An 18,038-nucleotide genomic window follows, 5' to 3' on the forward strand; every position below is an offset into this window, starting at 1 on the left:
AGATAAATAAACAAATAAAAACTAACTTATGAGAAAAATAATATAAAATTTAAAAAATTGAATAAATTAGTTATCTTATCAGTTAAATTATACTTTTTTGGATCACAAAAAATTGGTGACCGGTAGCAAAACCGTTGCTTTGCGTCTATAATACCTCTTTTATTTATAATAGTATAGATTGTTTAATACCACTGACTCCAGACCAGTATTTCAAAGGGAGATGATAAAAAAGTTAGATAATTATCTAATTTTTTCAATTCTCATCTAAAACTCGAAATTAAATACTTTAATATAGGACAAAAGAATATGAGATTTTGTATAATTATTCCCACTGAGATACACATGTGAAATAAAGTAGGCAGCATCAAATGATCATCAACATTCATGCCATACAAATTCCATCATCATCATCACTTGCAAAGAAAGCTTTCATAATTCCTCAGGTACTGTAGATTTTGGCCATGGTATCTGATCTCCCAAAGCCAAAAGAGAATACAAAAGGCAAAGGCTTCTTTCCATCTACATCCACATCCACATCCACATCATGCATGGACTCTCAGCTCCAACTTTTTGGACATGGAATTCCACTGCTGAGGTTCCCATGCCTTGTTGACAATCCACTTACCAAAACCAACACACACAAAAACAGCACTAGAAACAACAGGAAACGTAAAGGGCAAACAAGAAAGCAACACAACGAGTAGGCAAAATCAAGAATTTAGCAAAAAGAAGGAAATCCCACCAAGATTATAATAAAAAAAGGGATAGCGAAAGCGAATCGCACTTATCTTCATGTTACATCAGTGATCAAATATGTTCTCTAGTCTTTCTTTCCCTTATCCTGGAACGGAATGTTATTCCACGTTACAACAAAGAGGACCTTCTTCCTCCACCTATTTTCCCCGCTCAAATTACAGATACACCAATGGTATACCACTACAACCCTGATGGCATGAATTTTCGTATAGGGACAGAAGTTACTACCTTGTTTTGAAAATTTATACTCACTGGATAAGGGAAATAACTAGAGATAAAGACCTAGAGACTAGAGCAATATGTATTTCAGTAATTGAGAGTAGTTTCCTAAACTGGGCCTATTTTTCAATCATCCCAGTGACTAGCCAATATTCTCTGCAATATCTAGTTTAAAGAATGAAGGAGAATAGCAAAAAACTAGTGTTTTCTTCATATCTTTTGAAACTCATCCTTTTCTGGCGCCAGGCAGCCTTCTTTTCTATAGCATTCGAACAAAAAAACCCCAAAATTTAAAGCTGGTAACTTTACCAAAATCTCTTGTTTACTGGAACTAGAAGTAGTCCGATTTACTGAGCCATCAGCTGATCGAGCTGCATTTGTTCGAGGAATGCAGCTAAAACAGATTGGACAACTTGTTCAATCTGAACATTCATATTTGCACCTTAACCAGATGATGGGCCGGTGTTCACAGCGCCAGCAACATGGGGAGCTGAGTTATCCTTTGCATCCTGTGCAGATTCTTTGACAAGTGACTGAACCCAAGATAAATCAGGCTCCTCCCCATTGTTGAGAAGTTCAAACGACGATGATCTCTTGAGCTTACCAAAGTCATCAGCACCAACAGCCCATTCCGCTGGCCCATTAGGTGATCCCCATTTTGACCAATTCTCTTCCAATGAGGCAACAGCAGCTGCAGCATTAGAGCCAAGGTCACGGGAGCTGAGGCTCCGAAATTGATGGTGCTGCTTCTCTTGTCGAGCTAGCATTGAGATCCGGGCACTCATTGGCGAGATAGGCTCCACTGTGCGAGGTGACATTCTCCCAGAAGTTGGAACCCCATAAGGAGCCTGCATTATGGGGTGATCACCGTTTCTCGGTGAAAATGACGTTTTAATTGGAGATAGCATGGTCTGTTGCTGCTGCTGGAATTGATTAAGTATTGCTGATTTGTGTGTAGGCGAGAAAACAGCTGAAGCCAATGCTTGTTCAGAATATCTAGGAGAAGAGCTCTCTGCAGAAAAAATATCGTCTAGATTTGAAGGAGTAAGTGTTTTTGAACGAACGGAACGATTCAACAAATTGGTATTAATGCTTGGTTGAGACATAAGGGATAGCTCAGCTAAGATCTGCTGCTGCTGGACATCAATATCTGCAAATAAACTCAAGTCTTCGTGGGGGATATCTCTAGCATTCAGAGACGAACGCAACCGACTGGACTGGAAGTTGCTTCCAGGTAAATGCAATGCTGGAACATTCGGTTGAGATGGCCAGCCTGTGTTTGAAATGCCATTTGTAGATGGAGACATTGGTGGAGTGAACGGAGATGGAGACATCAGAGGGACTGAAGAAGGTGAACCGGGTAAAAGACTCATTGCTGCCGCAAAATCCATGGCATTAGCAGCAGAGTTGCTTGAACGCGGAGATGGAACAGCAGAACCAGTAGAGACATACAAGGGCCGCAGTTCCTCTGTTGTGTGGGCAAAGAAGCAAACTCTTCTATTGCAACTCGTACCATCTTTGCACAGCCGAGTCCTATATTGAGCAGGATGGAGCCAGCACTCAAAAACCCCATGAGCATATTCACACATGTCCCCTCTTCGGCATGCCCCCTTACGAAAATCTGGACACGGTACACAGCTATAGTGGTACTTCCTTGGATCCCTTCTTCGAGCATTTTCACCCGGGTGTACAAAGGGGCACTCAGTCCAATCATGTGAGTAGGCACGAGAGCAGGGTCGGACCTTAAATGAAAACATCCTAAATTCATCCGTAGAGTAGATGCTGTTCTTGATGTCTGGTAAAGATGGGTCAATAGGGTATTCTTTCTTTTCTGGTACAGATGATGCTGGAACATCATTGGACTTTCCACCCTTTGGAGAAGGCACCAACTCCGGAGAACATGGCAATCCATTCAAATGAGATGGCGAAAGTGGTGGAGAATTTGAATTTGAAGGGGCTATTGATATTCTCAGATTGTGCTCCTCCTCAAATGAAGTGTCTGTTGCGAGCAGCACCTGAAGGGAATATTTCATGCCCTGCAACTTTGGTGACACAAAAAGCACATCAAGAGGGCGACGGCCATTGGCATCAACTAGATTTGGGTCCGCGCCTGCTGCCAAGAGTAGTTGCACGATGTCAATAGCATTTACTGATCCACCGGATGCAGCACAGTGAAGAGCGGTACTCTTGTCGATACCACAGTTCCGGTTCACGTCAACTTCAGGTAAAGAGACAATCAGTTTCAGAACATCAGTGCTACCATAAGTGGCAGCAACCATCAAAGGAGTCATTTGCTGTACAATCATTTTATTTGACCCTTTTTGTCGTCCATACCATAGCCCAACCTCGTCAACACTGGACGGTTCATGATCGACATACTTTTTAAAGCCTTCTAGATCATTATTGGCAGCAAATTCAAGCAAGCCCCAAAAAGCATCTTCAGTTTCAACATTCAAAAGACTAACATTCATGATTGCAGTTCTTCTACCAGTCAAATGAATCGGGAAATCATATACACGGATTATTTCCAGGCTCTAACAAATCAAACTTGGAAATGCTTCCATTCTGGAATCTAACTGGATGAAACAAAACAAAACAAGCAAGTCCAATATTAGAATCAGAAAGGGGGGAGAAAACTTCAAAGACATAATGAAAAATGACAAAAAAAGTTGTCATCATAAGTAAAATCCACTGGTCGATGCAACAAAACTGATTATGAGTGCCCAAACCATAAATACATGTAAAAGAAAGATCATTCTTTTCAGAATTAGAAAGAAAAATGAAGTCTACTGAGTGACTGAAAGATTAATTTTAGATAGGGCCAAACTTGGACAACAAATAACCTTAAAATCTAGCAATGACAAAAACATTGTTACAAGTATAGGAACTAAAATGGTAAATTTAGCAGTGATCTTACTGTCAATTTGGAAACTCAAGTATTTATAGTTTGACAATCAGGACAGGGAAAAGATAATAACAGGTAAATGAATAACCAGAACAACTCTCTTTCAAAACTCAATCTCACCATAGGATAGGAAATCAAGAAAGAACTCCAAATATATAGCTATGCGATCAACAGTAATTATCCATACACTAAAACTAGAAAAAGAAAAGCAAATACCCAAATCTTCCCCAAACCCAAAACAGAAAATGAAAAATGAATAAATAGCAAAAAAGACAATACCCTGTTAGCCTTGTACCATGCATGCCCACAATCTCAAACTCAAATATCTTATACTTCAATCATATTCTTACACATGTAAACAAGCAAAGAAACAATCAAGAAACTCTAGAAAGCATTGTACATATATACGCAACAGTACATACAACATACATAGATACAGATATTCATGTATAGATATAGACACACACACAGGCACAGAGGGTTCTGACATACACAAGCAAAACCCAAGTAGAAAAACGCAGTCTTTCTCACCAGCTTATATCAAGATGAAAAAAAATAGTTAGCCCTCCAGCACCAGCAGCAATAGCTTCATTCTTGATTATGAATATATATATACACACACAAACACTCACTTGCAGTTAATCGAATACGTAGGTGGAGGGAGGCGTTCAATTTCATACGGGCAGGTGTATTTACAGATCTAGAGAGAGAAAGTGAGTGAGAGAGAATGAGAAAGTTGTGAGACAACAAGAAGCGGAGAGCAGCTTCTTCTTCTTCTTCCCTCTTTTTTCTTCGCCATTTCCTATGCTATGTTTTTTGTTTACTCTCTCTCTCTCTCTTCTCTCTCTCTCTCTCTCTATGTAATAAATCCAGAAATATATTTTTCTAAAATATTATTATTTTTTTGTGTCACATAAAAAGTAATTAATATTGTCAGAAATTGGAAATAATTTAATAATATTTTTTGTAGTCACCATCCTTTTTTCCTACTTCTTTTTTCTTTTAGTGGAGTAAATGTTTGTGATTTGAAGTGATAATCACCTGCATCCTTGTGTACTCACTGTCATGGGACTGCACCAATCAAATTACTGGGCTAATTTTCCTTTACAAGAAACTATGTAAGTTGAATAATTGCTTTTGACTAAATTACTTTGTCCCAATCTCCACCAATTACATGAAATTATTGATTTTATAATTTGTTATATATATCTTATCATTATTCAAATATTATTTTTTATTTTTATTAATCATATGGCAAATCGTCTCTACATGCATACACGAAGTAATATTTCACGCTTTAAAGTATATTAATTGAGTAGTTAATTTAATATAAAATTTAGAAAGTTGAATAAATTTATTATCTTATGATTGAAGGGTATTTGTGGAATCACAAAAAATTAGTGCAGCAGTGTCAAAATCGTCACTTTGTATCGATAACACAACTTTTCTTTATAATAGTGTGGATGAACTTTAAATAATACAGTTTAGATTCAAAATTTTAATTATAAAAAAATAATAAGAAATTTAACAAACCTTTTTGAAAAATATGGTAAAATAAAAATATATGATTAAGAAACTTGATGACATATTATTCATTGGCCCACCAATAAACCTATAACTTCAAGAATTGACAAAAAAAGGCCTACAATTGCTGGAAAATGACGTCCATCTCCCTGCGTCAGAAAACTAGTGCTGTAATGACACGTATGAAGCAGGGATGGGGCAGTGGTGTAGATTAAAATACCCCTCACAGATGTAGAATGGTGATCTTAAAGGCAACCGGCCGAGAAGGCGAAAAGGCTATATAAAAAATAACAGGAAGGGACGGCAAAGGCAACCGGTGGAGTCGGTAGGCAGGTGGAGGAGTGGGAGATTAAAGTGTATTGAAATGTGGGTTTGAGTTCCGCGAATGAGCGTGGCGGACTTGAGGAAGAAGTGTATTCTGGTTAAACGTCCAGAGTCAAATCGAAAGGGAAAAGAGAAAATACGGTTGAGCCAATTAGATTATTGCAAAAATACTTTTTTACGATTATTGTCATCCCCAAAAATTTAAATAAATATTATTACGAAAATTAAATAATGATGTAATATTCCAAATATTATTTTTAATTTCTTAGGAGAAAAAATTAGAATTATTTTATTAAATTTTTATGGGTCTTGTCTGTATAAGATATTTAATTACTAATTTCCATGATCAGTTGAATTAAGTTTAATTATATAGTAAAATCTCTATAAATTAATAATATCGGACCATATAATTTTATTAATTTGAAAAGTAATTGATAAATTAATAAATTATCAATTTAAAGATATTTTTTTCTGATTCAACGAACTTATAAATTTTTTCATGAATAAAACATATATTAGGGTGAAAATCCTCTACAGTGCTTTTGCTACCAATTATGCACTCATAACGGCAACAACTCTTTACATCTCTTTGTTGCAGTATGAGAACGATCATCGGAGCTTTTGGATGCAATAAAAAAAATTAGAGATGAAATACGACTAGATTTTAATTTTAAGACAACAATAGTTATATTTGTAATTCTATAAAATTATTAATTTATAATATTGAAGGAACTATAGATTTATATAAGGGTTTTTTCGAAAAAAAAAATATTATCTTATTAATTATCAAAATTATTAATTCAGAACTTGGGCTTAAGTCGGAATCGAGAAAAATTATAATTTTAAAAAATTATTAATTTATAAAGATTCTACTGTATAAAATAAGATAACAGAGATTATTACTAAAAAAATTATAAATATTACAAAAACTCGTATCTCAAATCAACCTTCTAAACCTCACCATTATTTTAAAATTATTGTCAAATAGTCATTAAATTATTTGTCTTTAATGATAATTCATTTTATTTTTTTATGTATATGAAGAATAATCTCGAATAAATTAATGGGAGTATTTGTACGAGCTTCAAAAAAGTACTTTTCAATTTCTAGTTTAAAAAAAGTATTTTTAAAGTATTTGGGATATTAGCTTCTACTTCTAAAACTATTGAAAAAATGGTTTTAGGACAAAAGTTAGAAGCATCTTAAGGAGTGCTTCTAACTGTTTTAGTTTTTTTGTAAATAAATTCAACTTTATTTTTTATTATTTTACCGTCATTACAATAATCTTAATCCAAGTTTATCATTTTTAATCTATTTTTAAATTTCATATTAAATTTTGATATTGAAACTTTTAAATAATTCGAATAATTTAACAATAATCTAATTTATACTTTCACATATTAAATATTTTATTTGTTGTATTATCTAATTATATTATTCTTTTATCATTAGAAAATATAAATTAACTGGCTATGATTCATTAATAACATTTTTTTTTTATTTGTGCAAGTTTAATTATTGTATATGAATCAATAATTATATTTACTTAATTGGCGGGAGCACTATTAAATTAAACATTCACTTTTTCTATTAATATTTCAAAAAAAATAAATATAAAATATACTAATTGAAATAAAATTTATTACTTTTTAAGAAAAAAATTAATTATTATTGACAAAAGAACAAATGAAAATATAAGCAAAAATATTATCTTTTTAACAAATGGGGATAAAATAATCTTTAATCAATAAAGTTTATTTCGAAAGTAATTTTTTTTTTCAATCACTACCCAATTTAACTCTTATCTATTTTTTACTTTTTTTCTCCGGGTTGTTAACTCAACGGTAGAGTACTCGACTTTTAAGTGCGGCTAGAATCCAAAATATAGCTGGAGAGCAACATGGAATTTGTACATGTAGCTACATAAAATGGCAATAGTCAATTATAATTAGATTCAAAATTTGGAAAAAAAAAAATGAAGAAGCAATAAATATTTGGTTAGATGTCTATGATAGTAGGATAAAATGGTTTTTTTATTTTTTATTTTTTTATGTATACCAAACTTGGACTTGTGCCGAAATTTAATGAATAATTTTAATTAAAAAAAGAAAATACAAGAATTTATTGGCACGTTTTATTATGACTAATATCTGTTGACTCAATTGATAATAAATGACGACTCTCAATTTAATGATGGCTAAATTGTGTTGATGTATAATTTATAGGGATAGTTACACTTTCTTCTTCTAATCACTACTACCAATTATAGTCGATTTTTTTTAATTTGGTTTTAGTTCATATTAAATTTTCAATTTGGTTTCAGAGATCATAATTTTTAATGACTTGAATTAGGACCCAAATAAGAACATATATAGAGAAATTTATTGGGCCTATTCATCTACTAGCCCATTTAGAATATGGATTCACTAAATTTGGGCCTTTTCCCAAACCCAAAAGAAGAGCCCTTTCTCTATATTGGGCCTCCACAATTATTTTACGGGCTAGTCGGACTACGTAGGGCTTCAATCCAAATCCAAACCCTAATTGATACTGATATAATTATTTAAAAATATTAAGAAATAGAGAAATACCACACATCTGGTGATTCTCGAATTACCTAAATTAACCATGTAATAATTTGTCAATGATCAACCTAGTATTTCCACGCTGAATCAGTAGTCTTGTTACCTAAAAGTAAATGTGAAAATCCCTTTTCTGACATCTCGACTCTGACCATGGAAAATTCTTCTGCTCCACCTACTGTAGATTGCTTTATCGAGAGAGTTTACTATAAATTATTATTCGTCGAAAAAGAAGTAGATATATTGTTTTAATTAGTAAGCATTTAGAGAAAAGAGTAGCATAGTGGTAGCAGTTGTTGCATGTAATGTTGTGTTGTTGTTGTACATTAGTTAACAAATGACATAAGATTTCCCAACTGTCCAATACTCTAATGTCTAACCTTAACTTCATATGTTTGGTGCATTTTCAGCTGGTCTAAGTGCTTACAATTATTAAGTAATAAATGTGCACTTTTTTCAACTATTTATTTGGATAAAATTGAGCAAGATGATCAGACACATCATACATAATAATTTGTTCCATGTTCAAATACAAGTACGTATAGTAGTGAAGATGAAGCAAATTCTTGGATCAAAAAGGAAATTAGAGGTAGTAGGGATTGATGATGAGCCCTCTTACAATGAGGAGTTGAAGAACAAAGAAACCTCGGAAAGTAATGTTTGTTCGACGCCAAAAGGTAAGAGATTCAAGATACCAAGAATGAGATGTTGCCCACCTGCCCCCAAGAAGACAAGACTAGCAAGAACTTGCTTGTTCAGACAATCGTGTCTCGATTTTTTTGCTCCTGCTGAACTAGAGGTTTTTTTCTTACATGTGTTTAAGAAATAATGTTCAGTGTTTTGTGGTTGAAGAGAATACCAAGTTATTCTATTTTCTTTTAAGAACTTGGAGATTGGGGTTTCTTTTGGTGGTCGTTGGAATTTTGCTGCCAATTTAGAGGTCATTTTGCTTGTGTAAGAGTATTTCTTGCTCTTGGTGTGAGCTGCATATATTGGGAGTGTGATCTGGATTAGGGGGTTTGTGATCACCTCTACAGTAGTAAAATCTAGATAGGTTTTCGATATTTGAGAAAATGAGTACATGTAAGAATTGTTGGGAGGTCTCGAACTAAGATCTTTTGATGCTTAAGTTAGTTTAGTGTGAGATTGAAGAGAAAAATGATTAATACTATCTCAATAAATAGCGTATCTTTGCCCTCTAGAGTATGTATAAAACTAAATGTTCGTACTTGTACGGGTCCACGCATCATGATCTCAATTTTCGAGATGTTGAGTGATCGACTTTGATGATTCAAAATCATCGAATCATGTGCAGCTGACATGAGTAAATGTATGATAATCTCTTTATATTTTATATTTTTTCAAAGTCTTTGTTAAAACTCTATCACAGATCACTGTATATTTTTTTATGGGTGGAATAAGTAGAGTTTTGGTTTCATTTCCGTCCGTTTACCCTTGCTTACTATGTACTTCAAATGTGATGTAATTGAGAAGCTTAGAATAAAATCAACAACTTTCCATCATTATAAGAGCTGTCAAGAACATATATATACACACATATATATATATGCATTTAAATTTAGAAATAAGCTTGTTTATACTTGCATAAATTAATATCAAATTGCGGAAAAATATCATTTTTTATCTCATATATTAGGTGCTATTCAATTTTCATCCAATTCATCATAAAAATCTCAATTTCAGATCATTATCTTTTGACTGAAAAAGTTAAAGTGGTCACGTGCTTCTCACATTGTATATCATTGATATGTATTTGGAAAAAAATTATACATCTGAACCCTAATTTCTCCCCAAATCCTCCTTTTTCTCTGCGAAATTTCTTTGCCAAAAACCCATCCGAACTCTCCCCACATTCCGTTCATAAATGTGGGGTGAATTTTTATGTCAAAAACTGCAATTCTACATGGCTTGGTCAAGAATATGAAGATTTTTTCAGAACATTTATGGAAGAAATTCACTTTCTTCTCTATTTCAGCCACCTCTTCTTCCATTTTATGCTACAAATTCACATTCTTCCTCGTTTTGGAGAATTCTTCATCCATTTTGTTCAGCTTATGAAGGAGTCTAGGTATAATTTTGTTTGCCATTGTGCACATTGGTGGATCTTTCCATACAAAAAATCCACACCCACTTGCAATATCATCATGACTTTGGAATCAATCTTCTTCCCGGGTAAGTTTGTTCATGAGGTTTTTAGACATGTTTTCTTACCATAATAACACATGAGAGTTCTGATTGTAGAAGTTGAATCACTTGACGCTATCTTTCCAGAGATTGAAGCTGGATTTCAGTTAGAAGATAAGACATAAGATGATGGAACCATAATTTCTAATTTCCAGTTTTTTCTGTCCTGCCTAGTGTAAATTTACCCAAATACGCATCAGTTGATATGCCACGTGAGAAGCACGTGACCACTTTAACGTTTTCCGTCAAATAATTGACGATGGGACCAAAATTGAGACAAATAAAAAAATAATGTCCTAAAACTGAGATTTTTGTAATGAATAAAATCAAAATTGAATAGGCCCTAAAATATGGGACCAAAAATAAGATTTCCCCCCAAATTGCCAACCAAAGAATAAAAATAATAATGTCGAACTTATAATTATTTCAATAAATTTTTTTATTAAAAAATTTGAATAATTTCATTTGAGATCGTCATCTAAAAAAATTCAGAATAAATAACAAAAATATTGTCTCAACGTGAAGTTCGTGATTTAGATCAGCGAAATTATATCTTTTAGTCTCATAAAATAGGGGTTCAATACTTTTAGTTCTCTAGCTTATAAGATTTTCAAAATGATCGCAAAATTAAAAAAAACTCAATATATTTAGTCATATGCTTTATAGGAATTTTTAAAATGATCCCAGAATTAAAAAAAGCTCGATACATTTAGTCCTATACTTTATAGAAATTTTTAAAATGGTCACAAAATTGAAAAAATATAACGCATTCAATCCTATAAATCTCGTAAAGCAGATAATTAAATATGTCGAATTTTCTCCTTTTGGATCGATGATGACTAAATTTATTGAATTTTTCTAAATTAGATATCTAAATCTCATAAAATAGAGGACTAAATATATTAAATCTCCTATCTTATAGGACTAAAAGTGTAATATTGTCCGGTGTCAATAAATATTCTCATTGGTCTATTATATTTTCATTCTAAATTATATTTAAATTCTTATATTAAAAAAAAAAAAAAGAAGTTGGAAACAATGAATTTGGAGTGGAAGTGTAGGAATCAAAAGAAAAAAAAAATAATTTTCAAAGAAAATGACCCAAATAATTGGCGGGTACGGCAGCAACGCCGACGGACGCGTGGAAAGTTGAGGGTCGCCGTCAGGAAGACCGTGGGGGTGTCGCGACGAGGAGATTTCCGCCCAAAACGCCACGTAACGCATCGGCCCCCGATCAGTGCCCGCAGTTTAACGGCGTAGCGCCGTCATCTAACCGTTGAGTCACCCAACACGTTGCTGGCTGGTGTGTGTGGGGTCCACCTCTTTCCTCATTCGCGGGGACACGTAGCCATCTTGTTGTGGGACTTCAATCAATGGCGTTTAATTATTGGTGGTAACCCCCCCCCCCCTACTCCTTTTTACTATTTTGCCCCTCTTAATTTCAATAATCTTTGTTTGGTAGAAAATAACATGAAAACACATTTTCCACAAGAAAAATAAATACTTTTTAATATTTTATTCTTCAATTTTTATAATTATAAATCAAATAAATTCACATCTAATTATTATTCCTACTAAGTGAAAAAAGAAAAAAAAATTAATCAATAATATCAAAGTGTACCACATTCATTTGAAATTCTTATAACTATTGCAGAAACTGTATTTAGATTGAAAAATTATGAATTCTAAAATTTTAATAATAAATTCTTTAAATTTATTTGAATAGTTCTGAATTTTAAAAAAATTAAATTCTTTAATTTTATTTTAAATTATATTTTATTGAGTATGATAAATTTTAAGTGTTTTAATTTTTCTATTTTATTTTTGTTTTTTTTGAATAGTTCCCTCAAATTCAGACCTGTCAAGTCTGATGCAACCTAAAATAAAAAAACAATAATGTGAAAAGGTGAATATATATATATACCTAACATTTTGATGTGGGAGAGAGAGAGAGAGAGAGAGAGTTGCCAATTTTAGGAAGAGAAAAAGGGGACAGGGAAGTCATTTATGGCAAGAGATGAGGCTGCTTCAGTCTAACCCAACACCAGCACCCATTCTTATGTTGTTCCTAACACATCAAAATCAGGGGCATCACCGTCACCATCATCAACCTATATTGTCTTTTCATGGATACCTCAGCATTTCAATATTATTACTTATCATCAAAGGGACACGCAACCCCCCCCCCCCCCCAACCAGGGAAAATGTATATGCATGTAAGCATATATTCAGCTGTTTACTCACCAAAAGAGAGAGAGAGAGAGAGAGTATTGAAAGAACCCCCATTGCCCATTGCATGAAGAGTTCTTCTTGTTGATTAATTTCTACAGTAAGTTTGCTTTTACATTTTGGTTTTGATCTTCATCTTGGGTTTCTCATTATGTGCGATAATCAGTTGATTTTTTATGATATTTATGACTGAGTTTGGTCAGTTTGAGAGTTTTGCTATGGATTACTCTACTTTGATGCATCTTTTTAGTTCGGGCTATATAATTCTTGGCTGTTTCTGTTTATTTTCTTCGTTTCCTGATTTTGGGCTTTCTTCTTTTTGCTGTTTGATTGTTTTTTTTTGAGACAGAAATGGTTATAATTAATTTCTCGTGGAAATTATGAAATGTTGAGTTTATAGGTTAATTTGCTTAAATTGATGAAATGAAAGATGGTGAATATGTTATCTCAGGTTATTAATATGTTGGTTTTCAATGTCTCCGAAAATTAAGGAAGCTATGCGTTAGTTGATCTACTTAATTATCAAAAAGAGAAAAAAAAAAAAAAAGATCTACTTGTAATATTTTATGGTATTTGTATTTATTTAAATTATGCATTTTATGTCTAATCATAAGTTTATTAATTGTGACACAACTTGGAAATAATTATTGTTATTTTTTAATTTGCATGATATTAAATCACACAAATGAACAATTTGATATTAACTAATTAGGTTTTAAATGAATACTATAAACCTTTGTTAATATGGAGTATTAATTATTCTAATAATGTCTTGCATGTGATATGTATAATATGTGTACCAAAAATTTTACCTCAGTTCATTGAGTTTAGAGTGTCTACAAGATAATTATTCGTACTATATGGGTATGCTATGGATCTTGATTATTATTATAGGGTTGAAACAAACCAAGTTACTTGAAATTTGAAATTTGTCACTACAAGGTGTAGATCAATTTAGAATGTTTTTTTCTGTAAAAAGGAAAATATGGTATAGGTTGTGTATTGATGAGGCCAAGGCAAGAGTTATATCTTTTTATCTTTAAGACAATATTATCAGGTGCTGGCTCTTCTTGGCAATAGTCTTGCAAGATACCAAGAGTTTACTTTCCATAATAGTAGCACCGTGAATCTTGAGAAAGAATGACTAAAGATATTTATGAATTGTTTTGAACAAAATCTTGAGGATGCAAGGAAAGAGAGTAGAATGCTTAGATGAATTTTGGATGGAAAGCAAATGGACAAAGCTGTCCAATTTATAGAAGCTGGAGGATTGCCACCAAAAGCTTGACTTATAGGGAATGGTTTCAAACCAAAACTTTGAGATATTCAAGCAAAGACATTTATGAGCTCTCTTATACAAACACAACGAAGGAGTCTTTTACGAGTCGAAAGACTCAGAACTAATAGACTGTGTGAATAAGAACTCTTACTTTGAATCTGTATCTGGTTCTCTACATATAAGATTTTCTCAGAATACGCTTTGTTATTAAGAAATCAAGTGCAATTTTTTTTTTAGAACTTTCTAAAGATAAGATCATCTTAGCCACTGGCATTTGTTATATCACACAATTTTCTTTGTGTATCTACATTGGTTGAAATTTACAGCTGCAGAGTCATTTATATCACCTTACTTCCTATTCTTGAAGTAGCGTGTGGTACTCTATGTTCACAATGCTGAAGATTAGTTATCCTGCTCTATTTTTGGTTTCTTTTGACAAGACCAATAGGTACACATTATGCAACAGCAGTACGGTAAAAGAGGGCAACGTGAGTTTGATGCAAAAGGCTATAACTTATGCTTAGGCACCGGTTCACAAGATAGGCATAATGGCATTCGAGACAATTTCATGTCAGTGAATGTGCTGTCAAGAAGCACATTGGGTCTGAATTCTGTTAGTCAGTTAAATGCTTGTTGGGGAAACCTAGCCCGCGAATCACAAGTAAACAGCGGACGAGTTTCTGGAATGCCAGATGCAGGTTTCAAAAGCATCTCTAATGGTTTTCAGATTTCTCTTTTCTCATTTCTCTGGTTGTCACTCATCCAATGAGACTATAATTGTTCCCATGTTTCCGTATTTCAAATTTCCTTACGTTGTTGTTGCAGTATCTCGTTGTTTATGATATGCTCACAAAGACACTATGAACTGAAATTCTTGCAGAGTTTCTGTGTGTAAAATGTGGAGAGACTTTGAAATTTAGTTTGAGGCACGGACTTTAAGAAAGGCTGTAAGTTTTTTAGATTTTACAGTTCGATTACCTCAAAGATATGCAATAGAGAGTTGAAGCCAAATTCGAGAGGATTTCATGTCTCTTATTCAACTGATAATTGATCACATATACCTATTTTTATGTGATATAGTTCATAAAATTTGTCAATTTTGGAAAGTCAATCGTTTTACTTTGTAAAAAGTTACACAAGCAATGTATTAAGTAACATGCATATATCAGTTATGGTTTAGGTGATGCATTGTTGGAAAGTGGTTCAATCACCAACTATTTTAGTTTAAACTATAGTCAGTCCATGAAAATCTAAGTTTTTCTAACCATGCATCGGACTGTTAGGTAAGATTTTAAGATTCTTCACATATTTGGCATGTCGAAAATTTGTGTGTGGAAACTTATTGACCTTTTCCATGGACCATAGCAAAAGACAATAAAGACATACAATTCTTATATAAGTTAGTAGCTTTAAGGGATGTTTTAGTGTTCATTTTATAATGCCACCCTTGGTACTTCATATTTTGGACACAAAGATGGCGTCATTTCTTGAAACAATTTATACTCTTAATTCAAATTTCTGGAGCTTGTATCCATACGAGAAACATTAAGGAAACTGTTTCCCTTCATTTGATTTCAAACAAGACTCACTGAAATCTGGCTCCAAACAGACAGTAGGTGAAGGAAAAATGCGGCGAAAAAGCGTTTGCCTCTTACTTGCTTGACTATCAACTTACCTGTCTTAGGTGAAATATAAATGGAAGTATTGTGTGAAGTTGTAACATTTGATTCAATGATCTGTAAATAATATTGCATACCAAGACATAAACATTTCTCTCATAATGGGTTCAGATGCTTTTGTCACCTGTTGTCCCTTTATTCCTGGTCGCATATATTGTGATATTCACCTAAATTCAAAGAAAGAGAAATAAGAATCGTTCTTTGCATGTCTCTCAATCCCAAAGAATATAAGACCTTTGTAAAAATTAGCTAAGAACCTTTTTTACTATGATTTTGTTGTACATGCATTTTTGTGTATAAAGTCATGTTTTCTATGCGGAACCTGAGAAGATTCTTATACTCAGTGTGCAGGCAGGAGCATGGAAGTCTTGCATCATCCATAGTGCCTCATGCTATGGATGAACATTTAATGCAGGAAACTCTACAAGATCAAAGTGGTGGCTCCAATGTGAGAATACTGCTTTTGATTTTGAGATCATTATATTTCCATGTGACAATGCTAGTTAGTAATTTCAGAGATAAGAAGCTTTTGACTTGTTGACTAGTTTCTGGAGGACTATGTATGAATAGTTTACTCTAAATATCTTGTCTAACTAATAGGTCCATTTTGTTTCAGACATGCAGCTCTTACTCTTATCCCGATCCATGTCCGAGGGACAGCAAACTGGCTAATGCTCGTCCACAGTTGGTATACAATTTACTTCCTCCTTTTGACATTTACTTCTAAGATTTTACTGAAATGCAGATCTGTGAACAAGTTTGGTGAAATTTTTACTTATCATGGTCATGTTTCTAATACAGTGCATGGCGGTAAATGGGCTTTAGCCAGATTGCTATTTCCGTCAACGAATATTCGTGTCTTTTTCCTTATGATTTATCTAGTACTTTTTATGAACTTTGAAACAATCAGCAATATTTCCAATATTGTTGTGATTGTTTAAGTGCTTTAAGGTTACAGCTCATATTTTTTTCTGAGGTTGCCAAGTGTGCATGAGTTGAAGAGCCATACTGTTATATATCCATATAGCACCTTTTCTGCAGTCTTAACTGCTGTAGAGTAATTATGTAATGGTAGAATTGCCTTCTTAGTTTCCATAAATGGTGCTTCGGAGATATAATTTATCAAGACAAATTTAAATAAGCTAAACAAGTCAGAATTCAGCATCAGACATCTGATGTTACCGTTTAAAGAGTTTTGAATTTTTGTAACAATTTTCTCTTTGATGAGTCTCATATATGATTATGTTAATCTCTTTCAGATATGTCCAGACTTACATGGAGCTCCTCATTGTAGAACAGCTTCATCCTTAGCATTGACGTTGGAGGAGCCTGTTTATGTGAATGCCAAACAATACCATGGAATTCTGAGGCGGAGACAGCTGCGGGCAAAGGCTGAGTTGGAAAATAAAGTGACAAGAGTCAGAAAGGTTCAGTTTATGAATTCTTAGATTACATAACACATCACTTGCTGATGTTAATTAAACCACTAAAGTCCTAATTTACTTATGCATCTTTCTTCTTTTCAGCCTTATCTCCATGAATCTCGGCATTTGCACGCCCTGAGACGAGCCAGAGGATGCGGGGGACGTTTTATCAACACGAAGAAGTCTGATAGCACAGCCGGTAATGCTACTCATGGGGAAGCCAAAAGCACTGGGGACTCTTCTCTATCAAATACCCTCCATTGTTCACGAGATTCAGGATATGCATCCTCGGCCTCTTCCAGAGTAGTCAAGCCATCCACAAGTATGAATGAATTCAAGAAATTTTCACTTGAAGAAATGAAGGATGCAGAATTCTTGCAATGGACCTGTCCTAAAGATTTCTTCTTGGGGTGATGACTTTTTTAAGTGACGGAGTTTAGAGGTAATTTGTCGACATGCATGGTATGATGATGTTTCATTAGATTATCTAAGACGATGGATCCACGCTGTCTGTGTACATTATATAGTGAGTTATTGTCAAAATAAGTCTTGAGATGATCTTATGTGAGATTTAACTACAGAATGATGGTTTGTTATAACGCCTTGGTGTTGCAACACTGTTTGTGTGTGAATGTGTTGTTCTATGTGAAAGGGGACATGAAATCATGGGCAACTGAAAAATGAAAAAGAAACATAGCAACACACCCACACTATGCGCCATGCATTCTTGGAGCCCACATCTCGAATGCATTCTTGATTTGTCCTTTATCCTAGTATGAATGGACAATATTGATCTTGGACATATCGTCATGTTCGAATGCGCGTGCATTTCCTTCATTTGAGGAGTGTTCCATCACAACTTCGTCTAGATAAGATTTAACCGTTGAACTGAAACTGAGCCAAGTTTGGAGA

General features: G+C 33.7%; 2 protein-coding genes across 2 annotated transcripts; one reads left to right on the plus strand and one right to left on the minus strand.

The window, feature by feature from the left end:
- Positions 1-717: 717 nt before the first annotated feature.
- LOC105159739 (zinc finger CCCH domain-containing protein 30) lies at positions 718-4,740 on the minus strand. Its single transcript, XM_011076918.3, has 2 exons — positions 4,412-4,740; positions 718-3,551 (listed from the first exon to the last, which is right to left on the minus strand). The coding sequence occupies exon 2, from the start codon at positions 3,444-3,446 to the stop codon at positions 1,419-1,421; it is 2,028 nt and encodes a 675-aa protein (XP_011075220.2). The 5' UTR covers positions 3,447-3,551; positions 4,412-4,740; the 3' UTR covers positions 718-1,418.
- A 7,944-nt stretch (positions 4,741-12,684) lies between these two features.
- LOC105159740 (uncharacterized) lies at positions 12,685-17,725 on the plus strand. Its single transcript, XM_011076919.3, has 6 exons — positions 12,685-12,844; positions 14,464-14,721; positions 16,047-16,150; positions 16,319-16,390; positions 16,962-17,129; positions 17,229-17,725. Exons 2-6 carry the CDS (start codon positions 14,481-14,483, stop codon positions 17,538-17,540), a joined length of 897 nt encoding a protein of 298 aa, XP_011075221.1. The 5' UTR covers positions 12,685-12,844; positions 14,464-14,480; the 3' UTR covers positions 17,541-17,725.
- Positions 17,726-18,038: the final 313 nt, after the last annotated feature.

The sequence above is a fragment of the Sesamum indicum genome, linkage group LG4, assembly GCF_026168435.1.
Source record: "Sesamum indicum cultivar Baizhima isolate 11 linkage group LG4, ASM2616843v1, whole genome shotgun sequence".
In the NCBI taxonomy this organism is placed as follows: Eukaryota; Viridiplantae; Streptophyta; class Magnoliopsida; order Lamiales; family Pedaliaceae; genus Sesamum; species Sesamum indicum.

Coding starts and splice junctions, on each gene's coding strand:
- LOC105159740 (XM_011076919.3), top strand. CDS start 14,481: ATGCAACAGCAGTACGGTAAAAGAGGGCAACGTGAGTTTGATGCAAAA. Junction 14,722..16,046: donor TTCTGGAATGCCAGATGCAG/GTTTCAAAAGCA, acceptor TCTTATACTCAG/TGTGCAGGCAGGAGCATGGA. Junction 17,130..17,228: donor AAGTGACAAGAGTCAGAAAG/GTTCAGTTTATG, acceptor TCTTCTTTTCAG/CCTTATCTCCATGAATCTCG.
- LOC105159739 (XM_011076918.3), bottom strand. CDS start 3,446: ATGAATGTTAGTCTTTTGAATGTTGAAACTGAAGATGCTTTTTGGGGC.